Raw genomic sequence first — 15,354 nt, forward strand, 5'->3', positions numbered from 1 at the left:
CGTTTCAAAGTTGGATTCTCTCTTTTTTCCATTTTTTTGAATCTAGGCTTCCAAGCCGCTTAGAGCACCCAATTCATCGTTTGGATTGCCTGTCTTCCCCACTAGGAGAAAAAAGGGAGGGGGGGGGGGGGGACTAGGTGATAGAAAATTAGAATCAGTGATCCTTAACAGGCTTCATGATTATTATCTTGTTCAATAAATGTATTGTACTTTATTTTTATTGAATCGAAAATTATTAATAGCAACTCCAACAGATCTCTATATCTCTATATTTAGAGATAGAGGCCCTTGAACCAAACTCTAATTGTTCTCTTAATTTCTGACACACCCACTAAATTACAATTCACATATCTAGAATTGGAGACGAAGCAAAAAAAAAAAAAAAAAGGGATGTTCTCTATTTCACTACATCCTGTGCAAATACCAATTGTGTCCCTATTATTTTACATAAATGTCATTCTTAATTTCCTTTTTCAATAAAAATATGTTTTAAATATAATTTTTGCCCTATTTATTTTCAAATATTATTATTCAATATTTTTAATTATTTTTATTAAATATTTTAAACTTAGATTTAATCAATTGTTCGACCAAACTCGACAAAAAAATTGTAATAAAAAATCTGTTTAATCATGAATATTCATTTTTTTTTTTTTTTTTGTAATTTATTATTATTATTTTTTGTTGAAATAACTGAAATTAATTTAAATGTATATATTTATATTTTTCTACTAAACATAAAATGATTAGACCAAATTTGATTTCTCATACAATTGGTGAATTTTTATCTTGTTATTTAAATTGGGGTGTAACAGGTAAAGTAGTGTTGCCAATAGCATTTTTTTCTTTTCTTTCTTTAACATTTAACTTGGGGTGTAACAAATAAAGTTGGGTTTCCAATAACAATTTTTCTTTTTTCCTTAATATTTAAATTGGGGTAACAAGTAAAGTTAGGTTGTCAATAACAAACTTTATATATTTAACTTGGGTTGTAATAAGTAAAGTTGGATTGCCAATAGTAAATTTATTGTTTTTATTATGTGAATAGTGAATTAAATACATGAATAGTGATTTAGAGGTTGGGAATTTGGGACCCATTGGAGTTCGTTTAGGTTTGAAGGAGAGAATCATCTCTAAAATATGAGAATATGCCAAAATAGAGATGAAAAATAGAGACACCCGTTGGAGTTGCTCTAAAGGAAGGTTAAATATCTTCGTATTTATCAAAAATTATCTACTTTTTCAAAAATTATCATAAACGAATTATGTTGCTGGACAGTTCAGCTTTTTAATGTGTTAAAATACATTATTTTACCAAAAATGCCCTTTGAATGATTAAAACCATAGTTAGGAATTCAGTGGACGGGGAAAAAACGGTACGAAAATAAATTGAGTACCATTTGGAATAGTGATGCATCAATTTGTTCAAAAATTTGGTGAAAAAAGTGTAGGACGGTAAAAATACGATACGAAATTAATTCGAGAATGACTCAGATCCAACAATTTTTAAAATTTTCAAAAATTCGGATATATATAATATATGATATGACGTAACAATTCTAATTTACTAATCAAATTATTAATATTTAAATTAAAAATATCTTAAGTAACAAATAAACAATCCACCATCACATTCATTCAATAAAATATATATTCGCAATTAAAGATTTAGTTTTAATCCATCTAATAATCAATGTAAATGAAAAGTATAAAACATGATATACTAGTTAATGCCGAAATCATCATGTCTGATGACCTAATTAAATTATAATAAAAAATAAAAAAAATTATTGTCGTTTTTAAAAATTTATTAATGGGAAGTATACAGAAATTTCACCAGACGACGAATGGTCAATGAGTAAATTCCACGGTGGATCGGTAGGGGCGATTTTCAACTTAGGATTTTTTTCCCCTTATCTCCAATCTTGAGTTTTGAAGTGAGAACAGGGAAATACAACGCATTTTAATAAAATACTTACAGAATATAAGTACAAATCGCGATTTAGTCGTTGGGATTCAAATATTGCGAATTAATCTGAATCTTTGAATCTAACATCAGTTCTGATTTGGAAGAGTAATATACATCTAATTCGTGTCTAATTCGTGAATCAATCCCGAATTCACTAACTATGATTAAAACGATGAACAGTCTAGTGAGTTACTAAAACGTTGGACAGTCCAACAACTTAATTCATTTTTGATAATTAAAAAAAAAAAAAAAATAGATTCCTTTTTCTAAATATTAAAATATTTACCTCTCTTAATAAATAAAAAATTACTTCAATGCATTTAATAATCTTAGTAGCAATAAAAAATGAACTTGGCTATAGTAATTCGATTGATCTAAAAGTATAGATAATTAAGAGAGATTATATTGCTTCCCACCAACTTATTTGAAAACTAAATAATGTGATTAAACATGGTGTTTCAAATGTGGATAAGTATTATTATGTTTCTTTAGTGACCCATGTATTTTCATTTCTTTCTCTATTTGGATTTCTACTAAGCACATAAAAGCTCTTCTAGCTTTGAGGTCCAACAAACGATTGAGATGATAAAAACAAAAGTGCCATGGAGATCAATACAAGTTTTCTAGGGATCAATTTCAATGGGGATTTTTTTGTTTTTTTGATTAATATAAAGATATTTAACCTTCCTTTAGAGTAACTCCACCGGGTGTCTCTATTTTTATTTTTTATTAATCTTTTTAAGATTGTAGATCATTTGCCTCAGGATACACGAGAAAATGATTTATGATTATGTATATCCCAAGGCAAATGATATACAATTCTGTGATGAGGTCGTAGGAGAGTGATATAATTTTGTAAATAACTGTACCATTAAAATAGTTGGGGACATGATTTTAAAAAGGGCAAGTTGACAAATCATGTGATGAAATGATCTTTATTTATAGGGCTATACCCATTGCAAATTATTTCAATCTTGGTAAAAAAAAAAAAAAATCTAGTTTATGTAAATTAATTGTTTTTAAGACTATAGGACAAATTACTTGTATTTTTCATGAACGAGATAAGACACCGTGGCTGAGATCCTTCTTTTTTTTTTTTTTTTTTTCTTATTAAGAGATCTAAAAAAAATATTAAAGTCGGAGTCCGAGTCTTGAGTCATCTTGGTATCATTCGTCGATGGGGAGGCTCTCATAATAAAATATTTATTACATAATAAAACACAAAAAACACTTAATAATCGTACACCCAATCAAACCAACTCCATTAAGTTAGGTAGGAGAATAAATAAATTTAATACAAAGGCCAATTTTTATTTTTATTTTGGATTTTATTTAGAATAGTGGGTGAAAGGTTGATGAGATCAATCGAGATGGGAAAATGATCTCTTACGTGAAGAAGATTTCCTTAACTTGTGAAGGTTGCAGGCTAATTCTTGTAATCTTTCTTTTAACAGAGCAGGAGATCTTTCCAATCCATCACATATCTGTCGTCAAACCCCAAAAAGGATAATAAAAAAAAAAAAAAAACAATAGGAACTTTGATTAGAAAATAAGAAATACAAAATAAATACAAATCAAAATCTTGATAAACAGAACAAATAAAAGTCTTAAAAATTGAAAACCCACACATGGTTTTCAATCTTGTCAGAGATATTTGCACTGTGTCTCAACATTCAATCATCTCGCAAGATAAATGAGATATCTACGACGATATTTTGAAAATAACATAATTAGTAAGATCGGGATTTTATAGATTTTGATTAAAATAAATTTTTTTTTTTTTTAGATTTTAAATATTTATTCTATAAATAAACAGATCACTTTATGAATAAACATGTTTTAATGTATGTTATTTTATTACAAAATTATAATTATTTTAATTTAAATATATGTAAATTAATCCATGTTAATTGAGTTTAATGGATTATCTTATCGGAAACGAGACGTCAAACCGAGATTGAAGACCATTTGCCCACATCATGGTTTTTAAACTCGTCCGAGACCGAGACGTATCGCCCGAGTTAACTCGGTATCAGAGCTAAACGAGACCAACTCACAAAGTGATTTTTTTGACCGAGTTTTACAACTCATGTACAAATTTTCGAGTTATCTCGTGAGACGTCTCAAACATATCGGAAAACTCGTCCGAGATGACTCGGTATCGGAACTGAACGAGACGAGACGCGATACCGAGTTTAAAAACCATGGCCCACATCATAAAATCATGAATGGGGCACATCATAAAATCATGAATGGGGCAATGGGTTCTCAAATCTTGATCAAATCAAATCATAAAAGAACTTAAACAAACCAAAAAAATTAATAAGAGACTAAGAAAGAAATGTGAATCGAAAATCTTGATCAACCCAACTAAAAAAATACTCAAATAAAAGAAACCCACATCACAAAATCAGATTTGGAGTGATGGGTTCTACTAAAATTCTGATCAAATCAACACTCAAAATAATAAATAAATAAAATTAAAACAAAGAACAAACCTTGCTCTCAGTGTGATGCAGTACTTTACTTCCATCACGACAATGATTAGAACGAACTATTTGAAGGTTATAGGCTTCAAGTTCATCGAAGATGGAAGGCAAACAGAGACTCACTGCAGTACCCTTTGTATCGCTCAAAGACACATTAACTCTGCCATCTCTGACTCGGATTGAAACAGAGGAAGACGAGTCGGGAACGACTCGTAAATCAAAGTCCGAAGATTTACCCGAAGCCGAGGTGGAGACATGGACCGATGGAGAGAGATTGGATCGAGATGAACTTGGTGAGTCCCTCTTTTTCTGGAGAGAGCGAAGACGAGAAGCAGCTAAGGGAATGTATTTGATGATTTCGTCGAGAATTGCAGATTGTTCTTTGCGGACTGATTCAGAGTGAGGAAGAAGAGCATGAAGAGATAGGAAGAGCTCACGCATTGATTTGCGACGTTCGCGTTCTGCAATCTTGTGTCTCTCTCTGGCATTGATGATGGATCCTCCTCTGTTTTGCTCTGTTTCGGATTTGCCATCTGAGACCATTGTATCACAGTCGCTCCCCTCCATTCGGTTGACTTTGGCGTTTTTGGGTGATTCTCTTCTTGATTGATTTGTTTTTAAAAATATGATATTGTGGAAGATAAAATAAAACAAGATTGGGAGATCTATGACATAAGCTAAATTGTTTTTTTTTTATCCATGTGTAACATATGATTCATTTGTTGATCTTTTACCGTTACAATTAGTAGGGGTGCACATTGGATTAGGTAAATCCGAGAGCTAAACCAATCCGAAGCCTTTTAGATTGGATTGGTTTGGATTGAGCATGGTTTGATTTGGGTACGAATTGTATATAAAAAAATCCGATTGATTTGGTTTGATTCCGAATGAGGGGTATAATAAAATTAAACCAATCCGAGAACTGAACTAATCCGAAATATCTATTATAATATATATATATATATATATATATATATATATGTTACGAAGAGATAACTTATCAAAGTCTTCAACTTTATCTTCTCTATTTTTTTCTAACAAAAACTCAAAAAAAAAAAAAAAAAAGTGCACAAATCTCTCTCTCAATTCTCAAATGAATCAACCCATTTATGGAATTTTTTTTTCAAAGAGTTTGATTCTTTATTTTTTTACTAGAACCTTTATGCCGTGTTTGTTAGATGAAATATAGTATACAAATCTAGGCTTGGATTCGTTAGTCTACCATTTATGGATTAGTTTCCTCGTTAATTCATTCAAAATACCAATTTTAAAATTATAATTTTTTTTAGTCTTATTGAACTTCCTCTAATTTTTAATTTATATAGATTTCAGTCAAAATTTAATCATAATCATTTTCATTTTAAAAATATGTATTATTTATGATCTTATCCAAATGGCTCCTCTTTTGAAAGAAAAAATACTAGTTTTTCTATTTTGAAAGTATGAAATCCGAGAACCGATCTGAACCAATCCAAACCAAGGTTGGCTTGGATTGATTCGCTTCTATAAAGTAATTGAATTGGTTCGGTTCCAAATTTGTAAAACTGATTATGTTTGGTTCGGTTCCAATTTTGTCAAAATCTTAACCAATCTGAACCATGTGCACCCTTAACAATTAGATCATTATTTTATTTTATTTATTGAGTCATGATAATATACGAACCTAGGCTTGGATTCGTTAGCCTACCATTTATGGATTAGTTTCCTCATTAATTCATTCAAAATACCAATTTTAAAATTATAATTTTTTTAGTCTCATTGAACTTCCTCTAATTTTTAATTTATATAGATTTCAGTCAAAATTTAATCATAATCATTTTCATTTTAAAAATATGCATTATTTATGATCTTATCCAAAGGGCTCCTCTTTTGAAAGAAAAAATACTAGTTTTTCTATTTTGAAAATATGAAATCCGAGAACCGATTTGAACCAATCCGAACCAAGGTTGGTTTGGATTGGTTCACTTCTATAAAGTAATTGAATTGGTTCGGTTTCAAATTTGTAAAACCGATTATGTTTGGTTCAATTCCAATTTTGTCAAAATCTGAACCATGTGCACCCTTAACAATTAGATCATTATTTTATTTTATGTATAGAGTCGTGATAATATGACCCCCCCCCCCTCACAGAACCATAGATCATTTACGTCAGGATACTTAGAACTATCAATCTTTTTCTTTTGTATCCGAAGGCATTTGATCTATGGTTCTATGATGGGGGCGTAGGGGTGTTTGTCAAAAGGGAATGTCATATTATCACGATTCACTTTTTGGTAATGTCCTCATATTTTATTTGGAGTTGTGGATTCTATGGAAAAACAATCACAAACATAATAAAACATGGAAATGCAATGTTGATACCCAAGAAGTGGTCAGGATCCACTATAAGTGGTGGAAAAATTAGATTTAAAAAATAATTTTTTTTTTAAATAAATAAATAGAGTGGTAAGTAAAGCTAAGCATAAGACATATATCGATCTATATAATAAAATGATTACTAGAGAAGGTGAACAAAATGTATACAAGTTGAAACAAAATAGAGATTCCAAACCTAGAGATTTAAATAGTTTTCCACGACTTAAAAGATGTATATGTGAGGATATGAGTAAGAAATAAAGAGATTAGGAAAATGTGGAATGGTTATTTTCAGAAATTATTAATTAAGAATTACCAAAGAGATTTAGGTCACTAGGTCAGTAATAGATACATGAGAGATTCAAAAGCACACATACTTTCCTATAATTAAGATTTTAAAAGTGAAAATAACCTTAGCAAAGAAAAAAAAAATTAAATGTGTAGGTCGTAGATGCAAAAATCTCACTCTACCACGAGATTTGTAGAGTCATGTTGATGCTTTCTGGCTCCTTTAAAAATTCTTGGGTGTGCTTGCACCACAGAGCCTTTGACGTTCAAGATAGTCCGCAAAATAATTTTGACAGAGTTTCAACATAAAAAATTGCATATCTTTGCTTTGATCATTTGTGCCCTTTTTAATAGAGAATGAGATGGGCATCCTCATTTTAGACGATTCCTAATCCATTCTTATCATAATTAAACAATCATAACTTCAGTAGGCTCTTATCTCCTTTTAAAATTATTTTCTATTTATAATCATTCTAACAATTGAAAGATACAATGCTCAAATCCTTAAAAATCAAGGATTTATTGTATTCTTCATTGGCATACGGTTCAAGAGGATATTTCCCCAACCTTATGCTTTTTGGCGTTGTGCACCACTATACCAAACTCTAAGCCATCGTCCTCAAAGCTCACAACTCGATAGGCTTGCATTAGGTCGGATCTCTACATATCCACATGTGACATGTGCCACCAGCCCGGGTCTTACAGATTTGACCTTCCACATAAGCCCTTTGGTCCAAATGATATTCTGATGGAAGTATGAGAATGAGCAAAAAAGTTTTAGATTGTCTTAACTAAGTTGTTCAATAATATTCACAAGATTTAAAAAAATATCAAAGGAATGAATAAAGGTAACAAAATGAATATATCAAAGAACCAATTTGATTTTATGGTGGGTGGATTAACAATCAAGACAATAAAAAGAAAATTAAAATTATAGATAGAGATATTGAAATTCAAGGGCTTTAGAATAAGTAAAAAGCTAGACTGAGTATGTAGAAAATGAATTTAATACCAAAACCAAAGATGAGGAATCCCCCATAAAGCTTTATGGTCTAGAAATGTCTTGGAGAGACTACTTTCATGATCTCGAGCATATAATACTTAATAATGGATAGATTGATGAAGATATTACCCATAAAATCATGGTTAAGTGATTAAAGTGGAGGTGCAACTTTGAAATTTGGGCATAAATGGGTCGGATTTTATCCAAAGTCTAAGTGATCCGAAATCTGAATTTAGCGGGTCTGGGTCCTTTGAGTAGATTTGAATCACAACATGGGTTGCTTATGGTTTTATATCCCATGATCTGAGTCGAACATGGATCAATCTGCCTAAATTTGATTAATATATTGCTTTAAAAATGGTAGTTTTAGGATTCTTCAAAATATCATTTTCTACGTAACATAAATTCTTATAAAATAAAATTATTATAATGGTAAAATAGAATAGTATAACAATTAGCAAACAAGTATAGGAGAAAAAATATTGAACAAGCCAGATTTATCGAACCCAAATCAAGCAATTCGATCGGGTCGAATCCAGGTTAAATGAAATCAAAATGATTCGGATATGGTTTATCTAGTAGGTTTTGAATCTTATTCGAGTTTAGATGAATATGGATATACTCATATACAAGTCGAATCCACCGCATTTTGAACCTTATCTGAAATGTTATATGTCTGTCACTCCGAAATCCGAGTGATCCATATTCAGCAAGTTTTGGTTTTTGGAGTGGATTTGAATCACAAAATGGTTTGAATAAGATATGGATCCATCTACTTTAATGTCACATAAATGGTTTATATATTGCTTAAAAAATTATATTTTTAAGATTCTTCCAAATATCTTTTTCTACTACTTTAATGTCACGTAAATTCTTATAAAATAAAATGATTATAATAATAAAATAAAATAATATAACAATTAGCAAACAAGTAGAGGAGAAAAAATGTTGAACTAACCAAAGTTATCTGACTCGAATTAAGTGATTCGGTTGGATTGAATCGAAATTAAGTAAAGTTAAAATGATTCAGATATGATTTATCTATTAGGATTATAATAAAAAATTTGAGTCCAGATCATGATTTTTAAATTCGTCCGAGACCGAGACGTATCGCTCGAGTTAACTCGGTATCGGAGCCTAACGAGACCAACTCACAATGTGTCATGAGACGACCGCATATCGTGAGATAAGCGAGTCATCTTGGATAATATTTTCGCAAAACTCCGACGATACGAACAAGATATACGAGACATCGCAGATATTATGTTAACTCGCGAGATAAACGAGTTGTATCGGACGAGATTTTAAAATCTCGTCTGAGTTAACTGAGACAACCGAGTTTTACCTCAATCCTCAATTATTTACTCCCAAATCGATTTTCCTCCATTATTTCTTCATCTTCTCCATCAAATGAAAAAAAATGTAAGATTTTGGGATAAAACTTCATTTTTCCCATCAAATTAAGCCTCAATCCTCTATTATTTCACCCCCCAAATCAATTTTCCTCTATTATTTGTTCATCTTCTCTACCAAGTGAACAAAAAAAAGTCAAGGTTTTGAAGAAAACTTCATTTTCTTCATTTTTTGTGGTTAAGGTGATGATTTTTAGTGATTAATTTGGAGATTTGTGTTTCTTAATTTACTCTCAATATTGACATACTGAATTGGAGTATTTTATTTATTGTTCCTTTATAGATTAGATTCAATTGCAGAACAATACCCATTATTTGACTTAATTATGAAGACATAAAGTCAAGGTTATTGTGTTCGGTTGTACTTCACAATCAACCATCAAGTCTTTAGGTTACTTATTAAATTTACAATCCCAAGTGATTTTTTTTGTTTTTATTTATCTTGGATTTGAGCTTGTTTGGTAGGTGCATCAATACAAGTGGTTTTGGTTATTTTATTTTCATGTTTCAATAAATTTTGTGTTAGTTTCTCTTAATTTAAATATTGAATTTATAGAGAGCAACTAGAGAAGGACAATTCATAGAGGTCCCCATTTGCCAAAAAACATTAAATACAAGAAAAAAAATACTTGCTAAAATCATTAATTTTGGATTGATCTATATGAATTTGTTTTACTCATTTGTTTGATTATTATAAATATCATCATAGATGAAGAATATCCTTCTTCTAGATTTTAATGGCGGTGATTAATCTCTGTGGTTCAGATTCAAGATCCATGGTTAATTTCCAAGATGTTCATAGAAAAAAAACTTGTAAATATTTACTTTATTTATTTTGATAGGTATATTATGAAAAAAAAAATTAATTTTATATATTTTTTTGGATTCATTTTTTAATAAGAATCATTTTTAATTATTTTTTGAAATTTTCAGATTTTTAAATGGTTAAAAATCATTGTCTCAATGTCGAACGAGACGAGACGTATCGTCCAAGTCAACTCGATATTAGATCTAAACGAGACGAGACCAAATACCGAATTTAAAAATCATCTAGATAAAAAAATTCGGATCTGGACCACTGCAAGATCCAACACATGATATAGTAAAGCAATTATTTTCTTTTGTTCCACACTGCATGTAATACTGGCATGTCATATCAGTGTTTAATGGAAGTGTCTCGCGATGTCTGTTTCTCACGATTTTTTTTTTTTTTTTTTTTGTACTTTTTTGTGAAGGTTTCCCATTCAACTTCGTGAAAGAGCCCTCCTTGATGGAATCCTTTTTTTTTTTCTTCTTTCATGAAACGTTTTTGGTGCGAGCCCACCTTTTAAAAATATTTATTTAAGGGGTCGGTGAAGAGCCACGTCGCCCACGCGTTATGATTCTTTAATTAATCCTTAATAAAGTAAAACAACTTAACGCCACGTGTATTGCAATGTCTCCCACGAGGGTGAGGAGTCAAACTTTGATGATCCAGAAACACACCTAACCCCTTATCAAATCTTAATGAAGCACTTGAAGCAACCCCAACCACACGAACGATTGGCCTATTTGTTGGTGGATCTGCTCATCTTATTTTAAATAATATCTAGGGTTTTGTTAACATGCGCCCTAAGGGTTCACGCTAAGGGGCAATAAATACACCTGAAAATTTGAGTTTTGTATTAAAAAAAAAAAAAAACCATTTGTTATCAAAATACCTTTTACGCTTATTAATTGCACTTTAACAAGACCCCTATATGTATTAAACATTGAAATTAATATCGTGGGGGACATTTCTGATGTGAAAGTACACCAGAAATATTTTCACGATGTCAATTTCAATGTTACTCGAGCACTGACTCATTAGAAAAAAAGGTTATTTAGATAAAAATCTTTCTAGTTTGTGAAAATATAGATACCTTATACTCCGTTTTATTATTTTAAGTTACATAATTAATATATATTTTTTTATAAAGATGGTAAAATTTATTCAAAATTGTGTCAAATTACATGACTTGAGTACTTGAACAAAAAAATTATCTATTTCTATATTTTCATCAACAATGAATATTAAAATAATTGTCCAATAACCAATAAATAAAGGAAAATTACCTAATTATTCCATGTGTTATTTTTTAAAATTAAATATCCTTAACTTAAAAAAAAAAAAAAAAAGATTTAAAAAATCAAAAATACCATTTCATTTGATACCATTGATTTTTAACTCAAGATACCTACCAATTAGAACTCATCGACCAAGTCTAAGGGGGTGTTTGTTTAACGCTGATTTCAGCACTTAATGCTGAATGCAATTCAACTTCAGCAATCAGCATGTTTGTTTATTTCACATTTTCAGTATTTATTGCTGAAAAATAAGTGAAAAGCATTAAGTGAAGTTGGATCACTTACTTTTTTTGCTGAAGCGGTAAGCACCAGTCTTTTTCAACACGGACAAGTATGCCCTTATACTTGAAATGATATTACCTCTTATGTCCTATAGATAATTATATAAGCACCCCACAAATTAATAAGGCAACCCACACCAATATTATCTCTCTCCTATTTTCTCTCTCATTTATGTATTAAAATAATATTAATACAAATTAAAAAATAATATTAATTCAAATTAGAGAGAAATTTCCTCTTTCCTTTTTTATTTTTTTGGAATATTTAATATTAATATTTAACGAAATATTTATATTTAATATTCTCTCTCTTTAATTTGAATTAAAAAAATTTTAAATTTACTTTTTAAATGATGTGGAGGAGAGAGAATTTGTTCGACTAGGTTCCCAAAACGAATTTCATTAAATTTAATATTTTTTTAAAAAATAATTTTTATTTTTAGATTTTATTAATAATTTCCCTTTAAACATACAACTGTTGAAAATGATAATATAGTCAATTTATCAATTTTCAGCATTAAGTAACAAACATATTTATGTGATTACAGCGCTTAATTTGAATCAGTTCAGCACAATTCAGATCGATAAACAAACAACAATTTCAGCACTTAAATTCAACGCTTATACAGTTTCATCAATTATAATCATTCAGCACTTATTTGTTCAGTTTAACAAATAACACCTAAGTGAGAATTATCAAACATATGATGTTTACATCTATATATGTTTGAATCCTTTTGAAACATTCATACAAATTTATCAAAATTGTTGAGTATGTTGTTCATCTTTACAAATCTTCAGAATGTAATCGAAATAAACGTTCAAAATCTCATTTAAGGATGCAAAAAACCTTATGTTAGGGTTTATTAATTTACCCATAACAAACAGATATGTAGAATGAGTAAGAACCAGAGTGAGACATTCTTTTATTTTCTTTCTAGTTTTTAACTATAAAAATGTCCCTCATAAATATGAGTTGGATCTATGGACTCTTTAAAGATGATCCACATAAAGCACACAATCCCAACAGTTAAAAAATGAATAATTCAAATAAAACAAATATTTTAAGAATATATCATATACCCTAAGATAACCCCAAACTTCGGATTTTTAAACAAGTTATTTTTCCCGACTCAAGTTGATGAGTCGTGCTCAAGTGACATTGAAATTGACATCATGGGGTACATTTCTGACATACTTCCACATCAAAAATGTCCCCCATGATATCAATTTCAATGTTACTTCAGCATTTAATACATATGTGGGTCATGTAATTAGAAAGTAATTTTTCATGACTCTTGTAACCTTGAAGATGGTTCAAACGGATGTATTTTACGAATTATTACAAATCCAAATTATTAACAAGTATTACTTGAGATTTATAATTCAAATGAACATCTCCGAATCAAGGCATAAGAAACTTCTCAATTTTGGAAATCATTCATTAATGAAAAAATTGGTTTATAGGCCATCATCAGTATCGATTCGATTTCTCTCGAACTATTCAATCTACTGAATCACTCTCTTTAAGGTGTTTCTTGCAATGCACAAGCCTCCCAAGATACAACAGCCCAACGTTTTGCCATTCTTTTTGAAATTTTCACACCAAATAACACAGACGGTCTTATCGTAGAATTTTTTTTTTTTTATTGGTGAAATATTGATTTTTTTTTATTTTATAGAATGTTGAATTGTACATACCTTAGAGATTGTTCTTATAACATTTCAATCTATTTTAATATTCTTATCCTCATAAAAAGTTGAATTGGATTTAAAAAGAAATCTGATTTATATAATAATCATTTTAACTCAGCTTTTTATATCTTTATAATTATAATGAGAAAAGGTGGAGTAGCAGTGGTTCCACACCAAAATTTGAATGGTCAGAAAGGCCCCCACTTTTATCTTTAAATTTAAAATAATCAAGGTTATTTTAGTTGAAAATCAATAAAATTGCAACCCATGACACTAAAATCACGTTGCTTTTTATTTATTAATTTATTTTTAACTATGTAATTTTCAAAAATTAAGCCCTTTTGATGTATGCGTGTTTGCACATGACACCTTCTAGTGATAATTAATTAGAAAATTACTTAAAGGACCTTGGTGAAGGGATTTCTTTCTAATTAGTCCTTGAGTTTCTTGATAGACCATTTAGTAAATTTTTTCTCTCTTAATGGTCCCTCAACCTCATCTCACATTATAATATTTTTGAAATACCGAAAATAAATATTTTCATCTTCTTCGTATACTTAGATTTCTAATGGCGATTCCAATCAGTTCCGACGATTTTTAACCATAAATGATGAATGGAAATCTTATACTTCTAATTGTGAAGATTTAGATGTATTTAATTTTTTTTAACGATTTATAACAACAACAAAAAAAAGAAAAAAGAAACAAACAAAAATGAAGAACGAAATAGAGATTCAATTTTTTTTTTTTTACAGTGTCGAGCTTACCATTGTTTATTTATTGTCGAGCTCACCAGTTTTATTTATTATCAATCTCACCAATTTTTATTCTTGAGTTTGACCATTTGAAAAAAAAATGTCGAACTTGAGAATAAAAATGTTGAACTCAAAAATAAAAAGTAGTGAGCTTGACATTGGTAAAATCCACTGATTTTTATTTTTAAACTTTTTTCAACTAAAATACATGGAAATATCGATTAAAAACTTGACATAACAACTTGTGTAGATGATTTCAAATCAAAAGATCTATCCTTGATCGATTTTCATCTAAAAACAAAGTAAAATAATTGAAAAAATCATAGTTTTTTTACATACATCTTCAAAATCTTAGAAAATGGCTTCTTCTTCCTTCTCAAAATTTTTCCCTTTGAATGGAGTCTCTAAAACTTGACTGGGATGCCGGAAATCCAATTTTTTTTTGTCGAACATTGTGAGTTTGAATAATTAGATCAATTTCGACATTTCAATGGTGAGAAATGTTAAGAGTGAAGTTCAAAGACTAATTAAAAATAAAAATTTTACTAAATGAACTATTAAGAAAAGCTCTAAAACTTTGGAACCAAGTCGTTTTCAAGTAATTTTTCCTAAATAATGTTATAAATTAAACTATGAAAGGTGCAACTTACCTGAGAACAATGACTTGTAAGTTCTAACTACCTTCCTCTCCTAGCCAAGAATAAATGTTAGAAATGTTCATTTTTTTAGTGATAATTAACATCAGATTGAGAGTAACTTAACGTATGATTGGATCATCCAAAATATTATCCAGATATGGGTCTTACAATCCAACAATATATAGTGAAATTCTTCATATCTCAGAGATCATCTTATCAAAATTTCAATTCATTAATCCCATAAAACATTGATTCAACTTTGAAAAATGTAAATTGTTTAATTATTTATTATTGTTAGTAAGATTAAAATGGAATGATTCTCGATGTATCGATCATTGACAATGACTTTTTTGTATTTATTTA

At 29.5% G+C, this 15,354-nt stretch overlaps 2 protein-coding genes across 2 annotated transcripts in view; one reads left to right on the plus strand and one right to left on the minus strand.

Annotated features, from left to right (window-relative positions):
* The window catches only part of LOC147396902 (villin-3-like), a 112,982-nt gene that overhangs the window by 21,184 nt on the left and 76,444 nt on the right, over positions 1 to 15,354 (plus strand). The gene's annotated exons all lie outside the window — the stretch shown is intronic.
* LOC147396904 (uncharacterized) lies at positions 3,211 to 5,076 on the minus strand. Its single transcript, XM_086450931.1, has 2 exons — positions 4,468 to 5,076; positions 3,211 to 3,453 (listed from the first exon to the last, which is right to left on the minus strand). Exons 1-2 carry the CDS (start codon positions 5,023 to 5,025, stop codon positions 3,331 to 3,333), a joined length of 681 nt encoding a protein of 226 aa, XP_086307057.1. The 5' UTR covers positions 5,026 to 5,076; the 3' UTR covers positions 3,211 to 3,330.

Source organism: Akebia trifoliata, chromosome 8 (assembly GCF_017979445.1).
Source record: "Akebia trifoliata isolate Shusen 1 chromosome 8, ASM1797944v1, whole genome shotgun sequence".
In the NCBI taxonomy this organism is placed as follows: domain Eukaryota; kingdom Viridiplantae; phylum Streptophyta; class Magnoliopsida; order Ranunculales; family Lardizabalaceae; genus Akebia; species Akebia trifoliata.

Bases quoted from the DNA above. Each gene is read 5' to 3' on its own strand.
- LOC147396904 (XM_086450931.1), bottom strand. From the start codon at position 5,025: ATGGAGGGGAGCGACTGTGATACAATGGTCTCAGATGGCAAATCCGAA. The intron at 3,454-4,467 runs GTTTGTTCTTTG...GTTTGACGACAG, and splicing joins TGCATCACACTGAGAGCAAG to ATATGTGATGGATTGGAAAG.